Source organism: Salvelinus fontinalis, chromosome 19 (genome assembly GCF_029448725.1).
Source record: "Salvelinus fontinalis isolate EN_2023a chromosome 19, ASM2944872v1, whole genome shotgun sequence".
In the NCBI taxonomy this organism is placed as follows: Eukaryota; Metazoa; Chordata; class Actinopteri; order Salmoniformes; family Salmonidae; genus Salvelinus; species Salvelinus fontinalis.
In genome coordinates this window covers 19,658,775-19,683,146 of record NC_074683.1, presented here as the reverse complement: position 1 = coordinate 19,683,146, position 24,372 = coordinate 19,658,775, and the positions used below count along the sequence as shown (strand labels likewise).

Here is a 24,372-nt window from a genome sequence, read left to right as displayed (position 1 = left end):
TCAAGGCTTAAACATCCTTGTGTAACCTGTCTCCTCCCCTTCATCTACACTGATTGAAGTGGATTTAACAAGTGACATCATTGAGGGAAAATAGCTTTCACCTGGATTCACCTGGTCAGTCTGTGTCATGGAAAGAGCAGGTGTTCTTAATGTTTTGTATACTCACTTGAAGTTCAGTCCTATGCCAATATGTTTTCACCGCGGTGACAGACAAGGGATATTGCTTGACAATGTACCCCAATCCAGGGATGGAAGGTGTCGCTGTACTCCTAACTTCCCCATTATCCAAGCTGCAAAATCGAGAAATTTGAAATACTGCAATTTTTTTATTAAACAACCTTTTTTTTTAACTTCTCTAGGATATGTGGGACGCTACCGTCCCACTTGGCCAATAGCCAGGGAAAATGTAGAGTGCCAAATTCAAAAAAATTATATAAAATCAAACTTTATTAAATCACACATGTAAGATACCAAATTAAAGCTACACTCGTTGTGAATCCAGCCACCATGTCAGATTTCAAAAAGGCTTTTCGGCGAAAGCATAAGATGCTATTATCTGATGATAGCACAATGTCAACAAAGAGAGAGTAGCATATTTCAACCCTGCCGGCGCTACTCAAAACGCAGATATAAAATATAAAACATGCATTACCTTTGACGAGATTCTTTTGTTGGCAATCCAATATTTCTCATAAACATCACAAATGGTCCTTTTGTTCGATTAATTCCGTCCATATATATCCAAATTGTCCATTTATTTGGCGCGGTTGATCCAGAAAAAAACAGCTTCCAATTTGCTCAAAGTCAATACAAAATATCTAAAAAATTACCTCTTGTCACGCCCTGGCCTTAGTTATCTTTGTTTTCTTTATTATTTTAGTTAGGTCAGGGTGTGACATGGGGGATGTTTGTGTGTTTTTGTCTCATCTAGGGTGTTTGTATTGTCTAGGGGGTGTTTGTAGAGTTCATGGGGTTGTGTTCAGTGTAGGTGTTTATGTAAGTCTATGGTTGCCTAGATTGGTTCTCAATTAGAGACAGCTGTCTATCGTTGTCTCTGATTGGGAGCCATATGTAGGCAGCCATAGTCATTAGGTAGGTTGTGGGTGATTGTCTATGTGTAAGTTGCCAGTGTCTGCACTTATTTGTTTTGTATAGCTTCACGGTCGTCGGTTTGTTGTTTTAGTTTTAGTTTGTATAGTGTTCATTTCGTTTGTCTTCTTCTAATAAAGAGAAGAATGTATTTATATCGCGCTGCGCCTTGGTCCTCTCTTTCACCCGAAGACGATCGTGACACCTCTAAACTTTGCCAAAACATTTCAAAGTACTTTTGTAATACAACTTAAGGTATTTGTAAACGTTAATAATAGATCAAATTGAAGACGGGTCTATCTGTTTTCAATACAGGAGATCAACAAACTAACGCTACTTTTTTTAGTCTTGCGCAACTCTCAAACAGTACACATGACGTTACACTGCTTCCTGATGGCCTTCTTCTTCATTGCACAAATGAATAACCTCAATCGATTTCCTAAGACTGGTGACATCCAGTGGAAGCAGTAGGAACTGAGAACAAAGTGATCAGAAATCTGGCTTCCCAATGAAATCTCATTGAACAGACAGTGACTTAAAAAAATAAAAAAATGAATGGTTAGTCCTCGGGGTTTTGCCTGCTACATAAGTTCTGTTATACTTACAGATATGATCTAAACAGTTTTAGAAACTTCAGAGTGTTTTCTATCCAAATCTACTAATAATATGCATATCTTATATTCTGGGGATGAGTACAAGGAAGTTGAAATTGGGCACGCTATTTATCCAATAGTGAATTTGCTGCCCCCTATCCTAGAGAAGTTTTTAAGCATGCTAGGCTAGCGTGGAGCATCAGGTAATGTCTACTAATGTGGCCAGCTTTTAGGAAGGAGCAAGTCATTTATAATTGCTCAGAAAGTATATATATAGTGCACACTAAAATTAAATGGTTTATACGTGGTTTATAAGGATCTACATTAATCATCAACTGAGGTATTAGTAAGTGCATGTATTCACATTTATAAATGCACAGATGCAAACAAGAAAATGCAAATCCATTAGGTGGCACTTCCCGTGGCCACTGATTTTATTGCAGGGCAACTGAAATCAGTTTTACCAACTTTTTACCTGCTTATTTTTACCAGCATGTCATTCCTACTTACGAGTAAAAACTCAAACAGGAAGTACCAGTGACGAGCTCAATACGAAAGTGGTCTTATGAAGCGGATGCTAAACTACAAGACCGTTTCACTTGTACAGACCGGAATATGTTGCAGGATTCATCCAATAACATTGAGTAGTTTACCACCTCAGCCACCGGCTTCATTAATAAGTGCATCGACGATTTCGTCCCCACAATGACTGTACATACATATTCCAGCATATTCCAGCGAGAAGCTATGGATTACAGACAACATCCGCACTGAGCTAAAGGCTAGAGCTGTCGCTTTCAAGGAGTGGGCCACTAATCTGGATGCTTATAAGAAATCCCGCTATGACCTCATTGGATGTGGCAAGGCTGGCAAACTATCACAGATTACAGAGGGGAACCCAGTCGCGAGCTGCCCAGTGAGTCAGATGAGCTACACTAAACAAAAATATGAATGCAACATGCAACAATTTCAAAGACTTTACTGAGTTACAGTTAAAATAAGGAAATAATTCAATTGAAATAAATGTATTAGGCTCTAATCTATGGATTTCACATAACTGGGATTACAGACATGCATCTGTTGGTCACAGTAACCTTAAAAATAAGGTAGGGGCATGGATCAGATAACCAGTTAGTATCTGGTGTGACCACCATTTGCCTCATCTAGTCCGACACATCTTCTTCTCATAGAGTTGATCAGGCTGTTGATTGTGGCCTGTGGAATTTTGTCCCGGTCTTCTTCAATGGCTGTGCAAAGTTGATGGATACTAGCGGGAACTGGAACGCACTTTCAGGAATTGTGTACAGATCCTTGCGACATGAGGTGATGCTAGCGGATGAATGGCACAACAATGGGCCTAAGAATCTTGTCACGGTATCGCTGTGCATTCAAATTGCCACTGATAAAATGCAATGTTGTTTGTTGTCCATATCTTATGTCTGCCCATACCATAACCCCACCGCCACCATGGGGCACTCTGTTCACAAAGTTGACATCAGCAAACCACTCGCCCACACGACGCCATACATGCTGTTGGCCATCTGCCCGGTACAGTTGAAACCGGGATTAATTTGTGAAAAGCACACTTCTCCAGTGTCCCAGTGGCCATTGAGGGTCAGCATTTGCTCACAGAAGTTGGTTACGATGACGAACAGCAGTCAGGTCAAGACCCTGGTGAGGACATCGAGCATGCAGATGAGCTTCCCTGAGATCATTTCTGACAGTTTTTGCAGAAATGTGTCGGTTGTGCAAACCCGCAGTTTCATCAGCTGTCCGGGTGGCTGGACTCAGACGAAGTTGGCTCATTGAACATTGGACGTTGAACATTCAATTCTCTGGCAACAGCTCTGGTGGACATTCCTGCATTCAGCATGACAATTGCATGTTCCCTCAAAACATAAGACATCTGTGGCATTGTGTTGTATGACAAAACTGCACATTTTAGTGTGGCCTTTTATTGTTCCTTCATAATCATCATGCTGTTTAATCAGCTTCTTGAAATGCCACACCTGCCAAGTGTATGGATTATCATGGCAAAGGAGAAATGCTCACTAACAATTATGTAAACAAATTTGTGCGCAATATTTGAGATAAAAAGCTATTTGTGCGCATGGAATATTTCTGGGTTATTTTATTTCAGCTCATGAAAAATGGGACTAACATTTTACATGTTGCGTTTATATTTTTGCTTGCTTCAAAGCAAGCAACATTGAACCATGCATGAGAGCACCAGCAGTTCCAGACGACTCTGTAAACTCGCTCCCCATAGCCGATGTGAGTAAAACCTTTAAACAGGTTAACATTCAGAAGGCCGCATTACCAGGGCGCATTACTAGGAATTACCAGGACGCGTACTCGGAGCATGCTCTGACCAGCTGGCGGGTGCCCTTCACTTTTTCACATTTTCAACCTCTCCCTGACCCAGTCTGTAATACCTAGAGTACATGTTTCAAGCAGACCACCATAGTTCCTGTGCCCAAGAACGGCATGGTAACCTGTCTAAATGACTATCGCCCATAGCACTCACATTTGCAGCCATGAAGTACTTTGAAAGGCTAGTCATGGCTCACATCAACACCATCATCCAATACACTCTGGTCCAACTGTAATTTGCATACTGCCCCAACAGGTCCACAGATGACACAATCTCTGTTGTACTCCACAATGCCACCTCACACCTTGAGAAGAGGAACACCTATGTGACAATGCTGTTCATTGACTACAGCCCAGCGTTTAACACCATAGTGCCCTCCAAGCTTATCACTAAGCTCAGGACCCTGGGACTGAACACCTCCCTCTGCAACTGGATCCTGGACTTCCTGATGGCCCACCCCCAGGTGGTGAGGGAAGGCAACAATACATCCACCACGCTGACCCTCAACACAGGGGCCCCTCAGGGGTGCGTGCTTATGCCCCTTCTACACTCCCTGTTCACCCATAACTTTGTGGCCGCGCACGACTCCAACATCATCATTACGTTTGCTGATGACATGACGGTGGTAGGCCTGATCACAGATGACGATGAGACTGCCTATAGAGAGGCGGTCAGTGACCTGGCAGTGTGGTGCCAGAACAACAACCTCTCCCTCAAATGTCAGCAAGAGAAAGGAGCTGATCGTGGACTACAGGAAACGGGAGCCGAGCATGCCCCCATCCACATCGACAGGGCTGTAGAGGAGATAGTAGAGAGCTTCAAGTTCCTCAGTGTGTACATCACTAAGGAATTAACATGGTCCACACACACCAACATAGTCATGAAGAAGGCACGACAACGCCTTCCCCCCCCCCCCAGGAGACTGAAAATATTTTTGCATAGGCCCTACAGCTGCACCGTTAAGAGCATCATGACTGGCTGCATCACAGCTTGGTATGGCAACTGCTTGGCATCCGACCCCAAGGCGCTACAGAGGGTACCAGTACATAACTGAGGCAGAGCTCCCTGCCATTCAGGCCCTCTATTTCAGGCGGTGTCAGAGGAAGGCCCTAAAAATTCTGTAACTAACAGGACCTTGAACAGCTTCTACCCCCAAGCCATAAGACTACTAAATAGTTAACCAAAAAGCTACCCGGACTATCTGCATTGACTCTCTTTGGACTTAGTCTTTGGACTAACTCCTTTGAATCATTATTATCTATCCTGTTGCCTCGTCACTTTACCCCTACCTATATCTACATTTCTACCTCAATTAGGTCTTAACCCTGCACTATCGACTTGGTCCTGCTAGCCCGTGTATATAGCCCAGTTATCCTTACTCATTATGTATTTGTTCATTGTGTTATTCTCTATGCATTGTTGGGAAGGGCCCAAAAGAAAATATTTCCCTGTTAGTCTTGACCTGTTGTTTACGAAGCATGTGACAAATAAAAATGTATTTTTAAAATTCACTGTCTTAGGTCAGTTAGGATCACCACTTTATTTTAAGAATGTGAAATGTCAGAACAATAGTAGAGAATTATTTATTTAAGCTTTTATTTCTTTCATCCCATTCCCAGTGGGTCAGAAGTTTACATACACTCAATTAGTATTTGGTAGCATTGCCTTTAAATTGTTTAACTTGGGTCAAACATTTTGGTTAGCCTTCCACATGATTCCCACAATAAGTTGGGTTAATTTTGGCCCATTTTTCCTGACAGAGCTGATTAGGTTTGTAGGCCTTCTTGATCGCACACACTTTTTCAATTCTGCCCACAAATTTTCTACAGGATTGAGGTCAGGGATTTGTGATGGCCACTCCAATACCTTGACTTTGTTGTCCTTAAGCTATTTTTCCACAACTTTGGAAGTATGCTTGGGGTCATTGTCCATTTGGAAGACCCATTTACAACCAAGCTTTAACTTCCTGACTGATGTCTTGAGATGTTGCTTCAATATATCTATATATATATATTATATATTATATTCAATATCATAAATTTTCCTCCCTCATGATGGCATCTATTTTGTGAAGTGCACCAGTCCCTCCTGCAGCAAAGCACCCCCACAAAATGATGCTGCCACCCCCGTGCTTCACAGTAGGGATGGTGTTCTTCGGCTTGCAAGCATCCCGCTTTTTCCTCCAAACATAATGATGGTCATTATGGCCAAACAGTTCTATTTTTGTTTCATCAGACCAGAGGATATTTCTCCAAAATGTACGATCTTTGTCCCCATGTTCAGTTGCAAACCGTAGTCTGGCTTTTTTATGGCGGTTTTGGAGCAGTGGCTTCTTCCTTGCTGAGCGGCCTTTCAGGGTATGTCGATATAGGACTTGTTTTACTGTGGATATAGATACTTGCACCTGTTTCCTCCAGTATCTTCACAAGGTCTTTTGCTGTTGTTCTGGGATTGATTTGCACTTTTCGCACCAACGTACGTTCATTTCTAGGAGACAGAACGCGTCTCCTTCCTGAGCGGTATGACGGCTGCGTGGTCCCATGGTGTTTATACTTGCGTACTATTGTTTGTACAGATGAACGTGGTACCTTCAGGCGTTTGGAAATGTATCCCAAGTATGAACCAGACTTGTGGAGGTCTACACATTTTTTTCTGAGGTCTTGACTGATTTCTTTTGATTTCCCCATGATGTCAAGCAAAGCGGCACTGAGTATGAAGGTAGGCCTTGAAAGACATCCACAGGTACACCTCCAGTTGACTCAAATGATGTCAATTAACCTATCAGAAGCTTCTAAAGCCATGACATCATTTTCTGGAATTTTCCAAGCTGTTAAAGGCCCAGTCAACTTCGTGTATGTACATTTCTTACCCACTGAAATTGTGATACAGTGAATTATAAGTGAAAATCTGTAAACAATTGTTGGAAAACTTACTTGTGTCATGCACAAAGTAGATGTCCTAACAAACTTGCCAAAACTATAGTTTGTAAACAAGAAATTTGTGGAGTGTTTGAAAAACGAGGTTTAATGACTCCAACCTAAGTGTATGTAAACTTCTGACTCCAGCTGTAGCTGGTTAAGTACATTAGTAGTTCATTATAAATCCTTTACAAATTGTGAACATACTATGATCAAATACCTTATTAAATAAATCATTTACTAATTATAAATAAATGTTAAGTAAACTCTTTACAAAGTGTTCATAAATTATTTATTAAGGGACCTTAATATGAAGTGTTGCCACAGCAGTATCAATAACCTTATTGTTAGCATTGAGATTACCCTAAAACGTTAATAACCACTACTGTTTTATGTCTATGTTCCCTTATTTGTATTAGGAGGTTGGAAGTATTATTGGCAAGGTATGCAAGAGTTCGTATTTATCACGCACTTGTACATAACACAATCACAAGAACAATAGTTACCTGACGCACTGTTTCAGAAAAAAATATAATTACTTGAGATTACTGTAAACATTTAATGTTTTTATACCAGAAAGGGGAAACAGTGAAGAAAATGCGCGAGGAGGTGCGTTGTCAATCCCTCTTATCTTCCATTATACACTTTTATCATGAGAGTTACAATGAATCCAAGGGCTGCTCATAATGACGTCTGTTATTATTCACAGAGCGGAGCACGAATCAACATCTCTGAGGGCAACTGCCCCGAGAGGATCGTCACCATCACCGGCCCAACAGACGCCATCTTTAAGGCTTTTGCCATGATTGCCTATAAGTTTGAGGAGGTATCATCATTTATCTTGTCCTAAGTAACTGCTATACGCAGAGGCAGGAGTGCTACCACTGCTTGGGTGAGGACAAATAGAGAACAGCTTCAGATGGTGCTCTCCTTGGGAGGGTTGCTGATTTTGCCTTCATATTCAGACGAATTCAAGGCACTCTTCAACCTTGAAATAATATAAAATATCTTAATTAGTTTGGCACAGTGACAGGGGTTAATACAAACATGCAACAATTTGTTTGTGAAGCCAGTATGTGAAGCCAAAAAGTTAGCCAGGTTTTTATATTTTGAATCCCTGTGTGTATGCCAATTTAATTAAAGCATTTAACATTTTGGCAAAAAAAAAATATATATATTATGAAGAATAACCTCCTTTACTTTCTTTAACCGTGGTCCAACAAAACCGATTTGCCAACAAAAGGGAGAAACATAAATGGCCGTGGAAAGAAGGTGTCGTAAACATCAACGTAAAACTTACACAGGCAACTGTTTCTTATGCTTGACCAGATTATATCCCATTCCAGGATATAATCAATTCCATGAGCAACAGTCCAGCCACCAGCAAGCCCCCTGTCACTCTGCGTCTGGTGGTGCCAGCCAGCCAGTGTGGATCTCTCATTGGGAAGGGAGGTTCCAAGATAAAGGAGATGAGAGAGGTACGGTACAGTACAGGTACAGTAGCAGGCCATACCATGAACATCAGACATGGATCAAGGAATCAAGATGATGCCAAGATTGTTTGCATTCTGATTCTTTACCCTTCTACCAGAAGTGTGCACTTGCTCAGTCCTCAATTGACTATACTTCACTTCTGTCTTATACCAAATAAACCTGCCTATAGTAAATAAACCCAACAAACGTGTCATACTAGTCAATGCCCCTCACCGTGTGACTTGAGTTGTCAATGGCTCTGTGTCTTTGTGAGTGCAACCTTATGTTGTTATTTCCAATATCAATGTGATCTGTGCATGTTGATTGTCTTTACTCCGGAGCTCAAGATGCAAGATAGATAAGGTCAATTTACAGTAAGTGAATTGAACTGGAACTATGTCTCACTGTGCCATCTCTCCCCAGTCCACAGGGGCACAGGTTCAGGTGGCAGGGGACATGCTGCCTAACTCCACAGAGCGTGCCGTGACAATCTCTGGGACCCCTGAAGCCATAATCCAGTGTGTCAAACAAATCTGTGTGGTCATGCTGGAGGTAAAGTATGTTGGAGGGAAAGAACATTTTCAGTGCAATAAAATGGGAATCTAGCCAGCAAAACCCACATAGCCAGAACAAAGATACAGAGAGAGCCATGCTACTGCTGGCACTCTGAATGGTCTCTGTCCCTAGTCACCTTCCAAAATACTCCTGCTGTGATGGTTAAAAAAAATCTGACATAATGGACTGAACATAATATAGTAATTCCCCAGTAACAACTTTGTAGTTCCAGAAGTTTCAGGGGTAAGAAAAAACCAACGTGTGTGCTCTGACAGAGAGACCTGGATGAATCAATTCAATCATTTTAAATGAACATCACATTTAGAAATAAAACCTTAATTCAAATATCCTACCTCACAACATGGGAAGAGTGTTATTTTGCCTTTAACTCAGAAATGTGGTCGAGACACAGCTTTTGTTCGAATCAGTCAACTAGTTATTATTGCCCCAATTTTCCCCATCGAAGTCAACAATTTCTTGTTCCTGGTTGGACTGAAATAGGTTCCGTTACTCATTTTGGATGCCGATGTGTTTATATTTAGGTGCAGGAGCATATTCTATAAACAGGAGTTCAAGCAGTAGAAAATTTGAGGTACCAGTATTCAACTCCGGTGAGCTCCTGCCCAAGTCAAGCACTGCTGGTTGATAGTCTACTTACTAATGTACAGATTATTCTTCTGTCTTACAAAGGCTAGTGATACAATCTGATGGAGTTAATCATCACCCAAAGTGTGTGTGTACTGCCACATTAATATATAGTGTGTCTTACTCAAGCAGCTCTCTAAGGCTGTGTTTATACATCCATTCTAAGAGCCCAATATTTTTTCATATCCAACATTTTTTTCTGACTTTCCACACTCAGTTTTATGTGACCCATATCAGATTTGCACATTCACACTGATGTAGCCTCTGAAATATCACACAGATGCAATGCTCATTTCCTGTCCGTGTTCCTTTAATGTTTTGGGGGGTTGTTGTGGTAACGGCAGGTCACGCAAAAAAAAAACATCTGATCTGAGGTTGCTAATGGAACATCGGAATTGTATCAGGATTGAGAACTACATATGAAAATGTGGAATAAGTCAAAACTCAAAAGATCAGATTCCATGTGGTTTTTGCTGTTAGCACATTCAGCTGCAGCTGCCCCTATACTTTACATTATTGAAGCACCCAGCCGTCCTTCAATATTTTTTTTCAAGGTATGGCGAATAGAATGCTAGTCAGGGACAGACAAACTCCTCACAAAAACACCGGGCTGGGAAAACACACCTGTCTGAAGCAGCACCCTATTCCCTCTATAATGCACAATTTAGGTGACATGTAATCTTTGTCTCCCTCGTCTCTCTTGTCAAACCCACGGCCACACACTCAGTCCTGGTCTAACGCTCTTTCTGTGTCTTCCCTCTTCCTCTTCTCCTAGTCCCCACCGAAAGGTGCCACCATTCCCTACCGCCCAAAGCCCGCCTCCACCCCCGTCATTTTTTCAGGTGGCCAGGTAAGAGACGAGCTGCTGGTGGCATCCGCAGCCAACATCAGCCTTTTATTCCAGCACCAGCCACTGCCTGTTAGTGCACTCAGGTTTTCTGACCTTCACACTCACTCGCATTCCGGCCCCCCTTCTTGTAAAGCCCCAATGTACAACGTTCAGAGCAGCCACGATAGTCAGCATGGCCCTTTATTACATTCTAACAAACCTTGTTCGATTGGCTCTTATCTAGTCGTGGACGTCTATGTGACGTATAGACTATCACGGCCTGTGGCTGTGAACTTTGCCGCAACCTAAATGTAAGGCAGGGTAAAGCTAGGCCAAGAGGGAGGGAGGGATATAGTGAAGGACCTTGTCGCAGATTACTACTCAATAGAGGGCCATTATAGTTTGCAACGGTGGTTCTTTAGGACCCCTGTTCACAGAGGTTTTCCTTCCGACTTTCACTTAATTCTGTTCTATTCATTTCAAGTCCACCTCTTGACAGTAGCATTGAAATGATAACCGGGGGTTGGGATAGGGGGTTGGAAGAATTGCCTGCAAAATGAGGGGTCCTCTGGGATGTCAAGACCGAAATGAACAGCATGGCCATTGGACTTTTTAAAACACCTTTGTGGGATTAACCATCGAAAGAGAGAATTTAAGTTCAGATTGTGTTTCAAAACACTCCTAACTAATGACTTGCATGCAAGCTCTAATTGTTACGTTGCACCCCTCCTCTTTCAAAAATATATAATATCCTTTTAACAGGATGATGTTATGCTGATGAAGGAGGACCCAAAAGCGACGAAATAGAAACAGAGTCTTTATTCCAGTCTTAGACAAAAACGATACTCCTGATATATCTAAGGTAAAAACAAAACAGGAAAACTGAAATCCTCTCGTCAGTAGAGATGAACGACTGGAGACGCGACCACTAGACACCTGCTCACACGCAGCATCTGATGAAGGCAAAAACACGATAGGGCGGAACAAGGACACAGAACAGCAAACATCAAACAAGAATCCGACAAAGACAGAAGCAGAAAACAGAGGGAGAAATAGGGACTCAAATCAGAGGGCAAAATAGGGGACAGGTGTGAAAGAGTAAATGAGGTCGTTAGGAGAAAGAGCAACAGCTGGGAGCAGGAACGATAGAGAGAGAGAGCGGGGAAGGGAGAGAGGGAGGAGGAGAGAGAGGAATAGAAAGAGGGAAAGAACCTAATAAGACCAGCAGAGGGAAGCACAGGGACAAGACATGAAGATCAAAGACAAAACATGACAGTACCCCCCCACTCACCAAGCGCCTCCTGGCGCACTCGAGGAGGAACCCTGGCGGCGACGAAGGAAATCATCAATCAACGAACGGTCCAGCACGTCCCGAGATGGAACCCAACTCCTCTCCTCAGGACCGAAACCCTCCCCATCCACTAAGTACTGTTGACCACGTCCCTGAGAACGCATGTCCATGATCCTCCGTTCCTTGTAAATAGGTGCGCCCTCGACAAGGACGGGAGGGGGGGAGGGAAGACGAACGGGGGCGCGAAGAAAAGGCTTGACACAAGAGACATGGAAGACAGGGTGGACGCGACGAAGATGTCGCGGAAGAAGCAGTCGCACAGCGACTGGATTAACGACCTGAGAGACACGAAACGGACCAATGAACCGCGGAGTCAACTTGCGAGAAGCTGTCGTAAGGGAAAGGTTACGAGTGGAAAGCCACACTCTCTGACCGCGACAATACCTAGGACTCTTAATCCTACGTTTATTGGCGGCTCTCACAGTCCTCCCCGCAGACGAAGGCAGACCGGTACTAAAGTCTAAGGCGATCTGAGACCATGGTCGAGAAGGAATGGGAAGCGGTCTAAGACGACCGGCATGAGGAGAGTTACCTGACTTAGTCTGCGCGCAGTCCGGACAAGCAGCCACGAAACGGCGCGTGTCCCGCTCCTGAGTAGGCCACCAAAACCGCTGGCGAATAGAAGCAAGCGTACCCCGAACGCCGGGGTGACCAGCTAACTTGGCAGAATGAGCCCACTGAAGAATAGCCAGACGAATAGAGACAGGAACGAACAGAAGGTTACTAGGACAAGCGCGCGGCGACGCAGTGTGAGTGAGTGCTTGCTTTACCTGTCTCTCAATTCCCCAGACAGTCAACCCGACAACACGCCCTTCAGGGAGAATCCCCTCGGGTTCCGATGGCGACAATCGATGAGAAAAGTAAGCGCAGGGACGGACCTTATCGTCAGACTGGAAGCGCTGGGACAGAATGGCTCCCACGCCCACCTCTGAAGCGTCAACCTCGACAATGAATTGTTTAGTGACGTCAGGAGTAACAAGGATAGGGGCGGATGTAACACGCTTCTTGAGGAGATCAAAAGCTCCCTGGGCGGAACCAGACCACTTAAAGCAAGACTTGACAGAAGTCAGAGCTGTGAGAGGAGCAGCCACTTGACCGAAATTACGAATGAAACGCCGATAGAAATTAGCGAAACCGAGAAAGCGCTGTAACTCGACACGTGACTTAGGAACAGGCCAATCGCTGACATCCTGGACCTTAGCGGGATCCATCTGAATGCCTTCAGCAGACAGATAATCATCGAGAGCCTTACGTTCGGAAGCCGACAGAGAGAATAATCTACCCCGAGGAGAAGTGGTCCCCGGATGGAGATCAATACAACAATCATACGACCGGTGAGGAGGAAGAGAGTTGGCTCTGGACTGACTGAAGACCGTGCGCAGATCATGATGTTCCTCCGGCACTCCTGTCACATCACCAGGCTCCTCCTGAGTAGAGGGGACAGAAGAAACAGGAGGAATAGCAGACATTAAACACTTCACATGACAAGAAACGTTCCAGGATAGGATAGAATTACTAGACCAATTAATAGAAGGATTATGACATACTAGCCAGGGATGACCCAAAACAGGTGTAACAGGTGAACAAAAAATCAAAAAAGAAATGGTCTCACTGTGGTTACCAGATACTGTGAGGGTTAAAGGTAGTGTCTCATATCTGATACTGGGGAGAGAACTACCATCTAAAGCGAACATGGGTGTGATCCTCCCTAACTCTCTGAGAGGAATGTCATGTTTCCGAGCCCATGCTTCGTCCATAAAACAACCCTCAGCCCCAGAGTCTATCAAGGCACTGCAGGAAGCAGCCGACCCGGTCCAGCGTAGATGGACCGACAAGGTAGTACAGGAACTTGATGGAGAGACCTGAGTAGTAGCGCTCACCAGTAGCCCTCCGCTTACTGATGATCTCTGACCTTTAACTGGACATGACATGACAAAATGTCCAGCAGAACCGCAATAGAAGCAAAGGCGGTTGGTGATTCTCCGTTCCCTCTCCTTAGTCGAGATGTGAACACCTCCCAGCTGCATGGGCTCAGTCTCTGAGCCGATGGAAGGAGATGGTCGAGATGCGGAGAAGGGAAGCCCCGCTGACGCGAGCTCTCTTCCCCGAGCTCGGTGACGAAGATCTACCCGTCGTTCTATGCGGATGGCGAGTGCAATCAACGAGTCCACGCTGGAAGGAACCTCCCGGGAGAGAATCTCATCCTTAACCTCAGCGTGGAGTCCCTCCAGAAAACGAGCAAGCAACGCCGGCTCGTTCCAGTCACTGGATGCAGCAAGAGTACGAAACTCTATAGAGTAATCCGTTATGGATCGATCACCTTGACATAGGGAAGCCAGACCCCTGGAAGCCTCCTTCCCAAAAACTGAACGATCAAAGACCCGTATCATCTCCTCCTTAAAGTTCTGATAAACGTCAGAACACTCAGCCCTTGCCTCCCAGATAGCTGTGCCCCACTCCCGAGCCCGCCCAGTAAGGAGTGATATGACGTAAGCGATCCGAGCTCTCTCTCCAGAGTATGTGTTGGGCTGGAGAGAGAACACAATATCACACTGGGTGAGAAAGGAGCGACACTCAGTGGGCTGTCCAGAGTAACATGGTGGATTATTAACCCTGGGTTCCGGAGACTCGGAAGACCAGGAAGTAGCTTGTGGTACGAGACGAAGACTCTGAAACTGTCCTGAGAGATCGGAAACCTGAGCGGCCAGGGTCTCAACGGCCTGACGAGCAGCAGACAATTCCTGCTCGTGTCTGCCGAGCATTGCTCCCTGGAACTTGACGGTAGTGTAGAGAGAATCCGTAGTCGCTGGGTCCATTCTTGGTCGGATTCTTCTGTTATGCTGATGAAGGAGGACCCAAAAGCGACGAAATAGAAACAGAGTCTTTATTCCAGTCTTAGACAAAAACGATACTCCTGATATATCTAAGGTAAAAACAAAACAGGAAAACTGAAATCCTCTCGTCAGTAGAGATGAACGACTGGAGACGCGACCACTAGACACCTGCTCACACGCAGCATCTGATGAAGGCAAAAACACGATAGGGCGGAACAAGGACACAGAACAGCAAACATCAAACAAGAATCCGACAAAGACAGAAGCAGAAAACAGAGGAAGAAATAGGGACTCAAATCAGAGGGCAAAATAGGGGACAGGTGTGAAAGAGTAAATGAGGTCGTTAGGAGAAAGAGCAACAGCTGGGAGCAGGAACGATAGAGAGAGAGAGCGGGGAAGGGAGAGAGGGAGGAGGAGAGAGAGGAATAGAAAGAGGGAAAGAACCTAATAAGACCAGCAGAGGGAAGCACAGGGACAAGACATGAAGATCAAAGACAAAACATGACAGATGACTTGTTTAACATCTTTTTAAAGGTAGACTCAGCGATATGACGTACACTACATGGCCAAAAGTAAACATCTCATTCCAAAATGATGGGGATTAACATGGAGTTGGTCTCCCCTTTGCTGCTGTAACAGCCTTGACCAAAGTTGCTTGGACAGAGCTAAAATGAATCGTTGACATATTCTGTGCAACTACGCTGCCAGCTACTAACTATTTGTTTAGTAAGGCCTTCAAGCATTTAAGTAGTAGATTAGAACTACATTTTCTGTGCACTTTTTGTGAATATATATAAGAAGTCAGAAACAGGGTAATCCAACACAACAATATATATGCACAAACTGTAACAGGTCATGTGGCATCAAGAACAGGAGCGACCATGTTATGCTTTCTGTAGATTATCAAGTTCAAAATCTGCTTGAAAATGTCAAAGTAAGATGCTCCCTTAACCACATATGTACATGGGCAACATTAGAGAATATACTTGGTGACATTTACGACGGTGCAATGTACAAAACTTTCTCTTCCGGGGGGAATCTTAACAATAAATCAAATCAAATTGTATTTGTCACATGCTTCATGAAGAACAGGTGTAGACTAACAGTGAAATTATTACTTACAAGCCCTTCCCAACAATGCAGAGAGATTTATTTTTTAAATGATAGAAAAATAGAAACAATTCAAAAAAAATAACAAGGAATAAATACACAATGAGCAACGATAACTTGGGTATATACACGGGGTACCAGTACCACGTCGATGTCCAGGGGTACGGGGTAATTGAGGTAGATAAACTACATGGCCAAAGGTATGTGGACATTTTGGGGCTTCCAATGTTGACTACCTCATTCAAGTACCAAGAACAAAGCACAGAAAAAGTGTCCAAGCTGAAGTCAATACAATGTAGCAACTGGCATACACTACAGGACCAAAATATGTGGACACCTGCTCGGTGAATATCTCATTCCAAAATCATGGGCATTAATTTGGAGTTGGTCTTCCCTTTGCTGCTATAACAGCCCCCACTCTTCTGGGAAGGCATCCACTAGATGTCAGAACATTGCTGCGGGAACTTGCTTCCGTTCAACCACAAGAGCATTAGTGAGGTCGGGCACGGATGTTGGGCATACAATAACAATTGTCTGGAATGTCATTGTACAGTCGTGGCCAAAAGTTTTGAGAATGACACAAATATTAATTTCCACAAAGTTTGCTGCTTCAGTGTCTTTAGATATTTTTGTCAGATGTTACTATGGAATACTGAAGTATAATTACAAGCATTTCATAACTGTCAAAGGTTTTTATTGATAATTACATGAAGTTGATGCGAAGAGTCAATATTTGCATTGTTGACCCTTCTTTTTCAAGACTTCTGCAATCCTCCCTGGCATGTTGTCAATTAACTTCTGGGCCACATCCTGACTGATGGTAGCCCATTCTTCCATAATCAATGCTTGGAGTTTGTCCGAATTTGTGGGTTTTTGCTTGTCCACCCGCCTCTTGAGGATTGACCACAAGTTCTCAATGAGATTAAGGTCTGGGGAGTTTCCTGGCCATGGACCCAAAATATCAATGTTTTGTTCCCCCAGGCAATTAGTTATCACTTTTGCCTTATGCAAGGTGCTCCATCATGTTGGAAAAGGCATTGCTTGTCACCAAACTGTTCCTGAATGGTTGGGAGAAGTTGCTCTCGGAGGATGTGTTGGTACCATTCTTTATTCATGGCTGTGTTCTTGGGCAAAATTGTGAGTGAGCCCACTCCCATGGCTGAGAAGCAACCCCACACGTGAATGGTCTCTACTGTTGGCATGACATAGGACTGATGGTAGCGCTCACCTTGTCTTCTCCGGACAAGCTTTTTTCCGGATGCCCCAAGCAATCGGAAAGGGGATTCATCAGAAAATTGACTTTACCCCAGTTCTCAGCAGTACAATTCCTGTACCTTTTGCAGAATATCAGTCTGTCCCTGATGTTTTTCCTGGAGAGAAGTGGCTTCTTTGCTGCCCTTCTTGACACCAGGCCATCCTCCAAAAGTTTTCGCCCCACTGTGCGTGCAGATGCACTCACACCGGCCTCCTGCCATTCCTGAGCAGGCTCTGTACTGGTGGTGCCCCGATCCCACAGCTAAATCAACTTTAGGAGACAGTCCTGGCGATTGCTGGACTTTCTTGGGCGCACTGAAGCCTTCTTCACAACAATTGAACCGCTCTCCTTGGCGTTCTTGATGATCCGATAAATGGTTGATTTAGGTGAAATCTTACTGGCAGCAATGTCCTTGCCTGTGAAGCCCTTTTGTGCAAAGCAATGACTACGGCACGCGTTTCTTTGCAGGTAACCACGATTGACAGAGGAAGAACAATGATTCCATGCACCACCCTCCTTTTGAAGCTTCCAGTCTGTTTTTCAAACTCAATCAGCATGACAGAGTGATCTCCAGCCTTGTCCTCGTCAACACTTACACCTGTGTTAACGATAGTCACTGACATGATGTCAGCTGGTCCTTTTGTGGCAGTGGAAATGCAGTGGAAATATTTTTGGGGGATTCAGCTCATTTGCATGGCAAAGAGGGACTTTGCAATTAATTCGTAACATTCTGGAGTATATGCAAATTGCCATCATACAAACTGAGGCAGCAGACTTTGTGAAAATTAATATTTGTGTCATTATCCAAACTTTTGGCCACGACTGTATGCTGTAGCGTTAAGATTTCCCTTCACTGGAACTAAGGGGCCTAGCCCAAACCATGGAAAATATCCCCAGACCATTATTACACCTACACCAAACTTTGCAGTCGGCACTATGCATTGGGACAGGTAGCGTTCTCCTAGCATCCGCCAAATTCAGATTTGTCCGTTGGACTGCCAGATGGGTGTGATTCATCACTCCAGAGAACACGTTTCCACTGCTCCAGAATCCAATGGCGGCGAGCTTTACACCACTCCAGCTGACGATTGGCATTGTGCATGGTGTGCTTAGGCTTGTGTGCGGATGCTTGGGCATGGAAACCCATTTCATGAAGCTCCCGACTAACAGTTTTTGTGCTGAAGTTGCTTCCAGAGGCAGTTTGGAACTCGGAGGTGAGTGTTGCAACTGAGGACTGACGTTGTTGCTCCTAGATGTTTTCACTTCACAATAAAAGCACTTACAGTTGACCGGAGCAGCTCGAGCAGGGCAGATATTTGACGGACTGACTTGTTGGAATGGTGGTATCCTATGACGGTGCCACGTTGAAAGTCACTGAGCTCTTCAGTAAGGCCATTCTACTGGCAATGTTGGTCTATGGAGATTGCATGGCCGTGTGATCTATGTTATACACCTGTCAGCAACGGGTGTGGCTGAAATAGCTGAATCCAATCATTTGAAGCGGTGTCCACATACTTTTGTACATATAGTCTACATGCAGAAAGTAAACAGCATAGTGAGTCATTTTCAGCAACAACTAAGAGTGTGGAAGCGAGAGGCTCAATCCTCTGTTTTGGTGCCCTGGCTACCACGCTGTGGATAGCATGAAGCTTAACTGTGCCCATGTGCAGATACTGTGTGAGAGCGAAGTCTTACATTTTGCTAATCTCAATATCTGCGGTGCTGCTTGTAGCAACGTCTATTCGCTGATTCTACCTTTAACATTTTTGATTACTGCATCTGCTACTAATACAACTACTCATCCACTACCACTACTGTAAATTAGTCAAAGATATTACATGTAATGCATAGTAGTTATAGTCAAGGCATCACAGTACAAACATGTGGTTGACTATCACCTATTAAAGGGATATCATATAAGGCAAGTTTTTCGAAAGTCATGTTAGTTCATTCACAGTGGTTTGAAATTGTTCAGTGTTCATATTTTATATACACTTGGTGGATGACATTTATGCAACATTGTCTAGTATAAAATGCCTTTGAGGGAAACAAAGACTATTTAGGCAATTGAATGAGACAGTACTTAAGTCTGAGATAATGATTGAACTTCAGAGTAGTCTCTGAGGTTACATGTAAGCCCTATTCCCTGTGAAGATAGATGATAATATTTCCGTTTTTGTGTTTCTTCTTCCTCCATACAGGCCTACACAATTCAGGGACAATATGCCATCCCACACCCAGATGTGAGTTCCAAGTCTCTGCTGTCAGATCTTATTACTGTTAAAAGTCTGCACATTTCTTAGACTTACACCTATTAATATTAAGCAGTGATATTAATACAACATTGTTCTCAGTGTAAGCCTTCCGAAACCTCCAATCTCAGGTCTTGGGGCTGTTGCAATTTTAAAATGAGGCACTTAAGGAACACGTTTTTTGGTTTGGAGTGATTTTTTCCCCGATTTAGAATCGCATACACCCAACAGTCTCCACACCCAGGAAATTGGCGTGCTCTGTTGCAGTACTTATGACTAAGTAGAACGTGATAGAACTGGTTGTCTGGGTGTGGACACCTCCTAAATTCCACAAGGCCATACAAAGTCTCCAATGTTTTTTGGTGTATTTTTTAAAAATTAGCCCTTCCACCACAGTCAGTCTTCGGAGGACACATATCTTTTGGTTTTTTTACAACTTTTATGCTACATATACATACATTCTACATATACATGTTACATACATGAATGATACTTTTACATGCAGCAATCACATAACAATAATACATTACCGAACATAAGCTCTTTAATCCTACCCCTCAGCCACTCTCAGCCCATCCCACCTACTGTATCACCATGTGATGTGCTGTGATGTTTTACATACATTTTTAACCTTTCTAATTGCATAGTATACACAGATTGTGAGCTAAAGATGAAAACCTTTCTTACAAGTATTATAATATTATTTATTGACCCACTATGCCTTTCCAAATCGCCCAGCGCTGCTATTTGTGAGGTTAATTTCAAGTGAATGTTGTGATTTGTTAACCATTCCTGACCAGAAACAAGCTACATAGGGGCAATACCAGAATAAATTATCAAGTGATTATGTCTCTTCGCAGCAAAATCTACAGAGCTGAGATTGTTGTATGCCCCATAGACAGTGGCAAGAAAAAGTATGTGAACCTTTGGAATTACCTGGATTTACGCATAAATTGGTCATCGAATTTGAGCTGATCTTCATTTAAGTCACAACAATAGACAAACATACTGTGCTTAAACCAATAACACACAAATTATTGTCTATATTGAATACATTGTTTAAAAATGCACAGTGTAGGTTAGAAAAGGTATGTTAACCCCAAAAGCTAATTGGAGTCAGGAGTCAGCTAACCTGGAGTCCAATCAATGAGACGAGATTGGAGATGTTGGTTAGAGCTGCCTTGCCCTATAAAAAACACTCACAAAATTTGAGTTTGCTATTCACAAGAAGCATTGCCTGATGTGAACCATGCCTCGAACAAAAGAGATCTCAGAAGACCTAAGATTAAAAATTGTTCACTTGCATAAAGCTGGAAAGGGTTACAAAAGTATCTCTAAAAGCCTTGATGTTCATCAGTCCACGGTAAGACAAACTGTCTATAAATGGAGAAAGTTCAGCACTGTTGCTACTCTCCTTAGGAGTGGCCGTCCTGCAAAGATGATTGCAAGAGCCCAGTGCAGAACGCTCAGTGAGGTTAAGAAGAATCCTAGAGTGTCAGCTAAAGATTTACATAAATCTCTGGAACATACTAACATCTCAGTTGACGAGTCTACGATACGTAAAACACTAAATAAGAATAGTGTTCATGGGAGGACACCACGGAAGAATCCACTACTGTCCAAAACAACAGTGCTGCACATCTGAAGTTTGCAAAAGTTCACCTGGATGTTCCACAGCGCTACTGACAAAATATTCTGTGGACAGATGAAACTACAGTTCCGTTGATTGGAAGGAACACACAACACTATGTGTGGAGAAAAAAAGGCACAGCACACCAATATCAAAACCTCATCCCAACTGTATAGTATGGTGGAGGGTCATCATGGTTTGGGGCTGCTTTGCTGCCTCAGGGCCTGGACAGCTTGCTATCATCAACAGAAAAATGAATTCCCAAGTTTATCAAGACATTTTGCAGGAGAATGTCTGTCCGCCAATTGAAGCTCAACAGAAGTTGGGTGATGCAACAGGACAACGACACTAAACACAGAAGTAAATCAACAACAGAACGGCTTCAGCAGAAGAAAATAGTGGCCCAGTCAGTCCTGACCTCAAACCCGATCGAGATGCTGTCACATGACCTCAAGAAAGCAATTCACACCAGACATCCCAAGAATATTGCTAAACTGAAAGAGTTTTGTAAAGAGGAATGGTCCAAAATTCCTCCTGACCGTTGTGCAGGTCTGATCCGCAACTACAGAAAACGTTTGGTCGAGGTTATTGCTGCCAAAGGAGGGTCAACCAGTTATCACATACTTTTCCCACCCTGCACTGTGAATGTTTACACGGTGTGTTCAATAAAGACATGAGAACGTATAGTTGTTTGTGTGCTATTAGTTTAAGCAGACTGTGTTTTGTCTATTGTTGTGACCTAGATTTTATGACCAATTTCTGCAAAAATCCAGGTATTTCCAAAGGGTTCACATATATTTTCTTGAAACTGTATATACCATTTACGTTGGTGGCAGGAATTTTGTATAATAATTTAAATGGACAAACTTGTGTTGAATCAAGTGTTTTTTGTATCAGTTCATAAACCATCGAAAATCTCTTCCCATTTATTTTGCAGCCTGTATGGCACAGCTGTCAACATTTTGGTCCTCAAATGAAACTGGTATATTTTTCTATTTATGGCAATTATTTTCAGACAGTTTGTATCTTTAATATATGGCAGACAAACAAGTTCTCTAACTTCTCCCTCTTCTACTTGGCTCCTCCATTTTTGTGGCAATGCTGCACTCAGTCGGTTATAAATTGGGATTGAGCAGACATTCACATATATTTTTGAAAGATGCATATGTGACTTAGCTCCAGCAAATATTTTCTATATCTAATATTATTAAGAAATATAATACCACTTTTAATGAAAATCAATAAAGAATGTTTTTTTATTCATCAGTATATTTGAGTTTAACCCTAATATTTATTATAATATTTGTTCTATCTTTTCTGGAGGATTAATCATATTCTACATAGGGTCCATGAATAATTTAACTTCATCTGTCTCTGTCTCGAGAGCATCTCGAGAGCTATCGCGTGTCAGATCCTTTAATTCGGAGAAGGCAGTGATTGATGGCAGGGTAACCATTGGTTGACATTACAATCACTCAAATAGGGCCTTGACATCCTCCCCACCCTCTTTAAGCTACTCTTTAAAGGGTGAGGGATTCTCAAGCATCCGTCTCGCTCATTATTGATGGCAATGATAGACAGTGAGGGAAAATTGTCAATTGCAAAGTTTTATATGGGCCAAGTGTTGTTGGACTGACAGCCAGGCCCATGAAGGTTGTCTTGTTGGTCTTTGCAAGGTTGCCCATCTCTGGTTTACTGTAAGAAATGGTTTGAGTGGTCAATCTTGAGTTATACTGTATGTTACTAGATTATTCATTGTAAAGAACAAATACAGGATTTGTGAATTTCGGACTGATGTGGCATCCACGTTGTAAGACGAGCATATCGTTCCATCATGGTTACGCACCATCGATTTTCCCCAAAGTTACCTGAATACAGTTTTGAATCAAGGAGTTGTTAAGTTTTTTGAAGTTTTAGATGCAACAACAATAAATGACAAACAAGGATCTCACATAGATTTAAGTTACTGGCCAATGCATGTCAGATCACATTGTTCTGTGTTCTCTGTGTTCTAAATTTAAACACAGTTTCAGCCCCAAACCGGTCATGGCTAATCTTAAATAAAACATTGAAACATTCTTTCATTCAGGTCATTATTTCTTTCCTTAGCTTGTCTAATTGCATAAACTTAAGTCTAGCTCATAAGGTTTGTGATTGCAATTGCAGTATTTACTGTATGTTAACCATTAGACTCCAACCCTAGGCACCATAACATTGGAGCCTACAACCATGTATTGAGGTATATTTATTTAATCAGACAATTTCGGAAGTGAGTCCGACGTTTTGATAAATGTTGCAAAAAAACTCTAATTACTGGACCTTTAACCAGAAAACCAACCAGATTGAAGTGTTCGCACATACATTGCATCACAGCTAAATGCATTCAATTAGAATGTTAAGAAGTTAGTTGATGTCTTCATTACCAATCAATGGAACATATTATAATCCAACATGTTGTCTGTGTTGATCTTTTCCTGTGAAAAAGCTGCATCTCCATTTAAGTCACAACAATAGAAAAACATACTGTGCTTAAACTAATAACCACAAATGATTGTCTATATTATATGAAAAAGCTGCATCTCTGTTGATTATGCAATCCATCTGCTATTACAAACTGGATACAGCAGCGAATGTAACACCCCATCTCAACCACATTGGGCTAAGTCCTTCTCAAGTTCTCTTTCTCTCTCGCTCACGCTCTCGCTGTCTGTCTGTCTGTCTGTCTGTCTGTCTGCCTGTCTGCCTGCCTGTCTGTCTGTCTGTCTGTCTGTCTGTCTGTCTGTCTGTCTGTCTGTCTCTCTCTCTCTTTTGCTCTCTCAACTCCCACCACCATGTGTCATGCCTCCTCTCCTCACTGTTTCTCCTCACTGTTCTAGTTTTAAGTTTTTGATTTCTCGTCGGTGTGACCTTGTGTGACCTTACAATAACCTCTTAGTTCTACTGTCGCTCCTACCCCCCTCAGCAGTTGACCAAGCTCCACCAGTTGGCTATGCAGCAAACCCCCTTTACCCCCCTCGGACAGACCACCCCTGCTTTCCCTGGTACGTACCCACAAGCCCTCTCTCAACACTTCCTTCTTTTTGTATCTGTAGGCACTGTCGTCTCTTTCTTCTTCTTCTCTCTTTCCTCTCTTTCCCCATGTCTCTGGTGGTGACTTTTCTCCCAAGCTTGGCTTTTTGTTTGGCCCTGCCTTCATTTGGTCAACCAGAGAGGGTCTTTGGTTGATATTTTGTCACGCATGAGGACTCTTATTTTGAAATACCATCTGGCGACAACTATATGCTACATCCCAGCTATGGTCTCTTTTGAGATTTAGTTAGTTCCCAGTTAATATGAAAAGGACAGACACATGGACAGAGGACAACTCAAGTCTCCTGCATCTGTATTGTATGGCTTGGACTTCAGTACTAAGATTATTGTCCTCATATAATGTAAAAATCCGGTATTTGTAAAGGACACAAACA

At 42.9% G+C, this 24,372-nt stretch overlaps 1 protein-coding gene across 7 annotated transcripts in view; it reads left to right on the top strand.

Annotated features, from left to right (window-relative positions):
• pcbp3 (poly(rC) binding protein 3) overlaps positions 1–24,372 on the top strand; it is a 177,645-nt gene that overhangs the window by 106,589 nt on the left and 46,684 nt on the right. For 4 of the 7 annotated variants that reach the window (XM_055871008.1, XM_055871007.1, XM_055871010.1 and 1 more), the window contains 8 exons: positions 7,394–7,417; positions 7,551–7,583; positions 7,684–7,800; positions 8,321–8,452; positions 8,871–8,999; positions 10,423–10,497; positions 19,228–19,269; positions 23,871–23,949. In XM_055871008.1, the coding sequence (XP_055726983.1) occupies positions 7,394–7,417; positions 7,551–7,583; positions 7,684–7,800; positions 8,321–8,452; positions 8,871–8,999; positions 10,423–10,497; positions 19,228–19,269; positions 23,871–23,949 (631 nt within the window). The remainder of the gene's footprint in view (positions 1–7,393; positions 7,418–7,550; positions 7,584–7,683; positions 7,801–8,320; positions 8,453–8,870; positions 9,000–10,422; positions 10,498–19,227; positions 19,270–23,870; positions 23,950–24,372) is intronic. The other 3 variants (XM_055871009.1, XM_055871011.1, XM_055871012.1) reach the window with 2 other exon arrangements.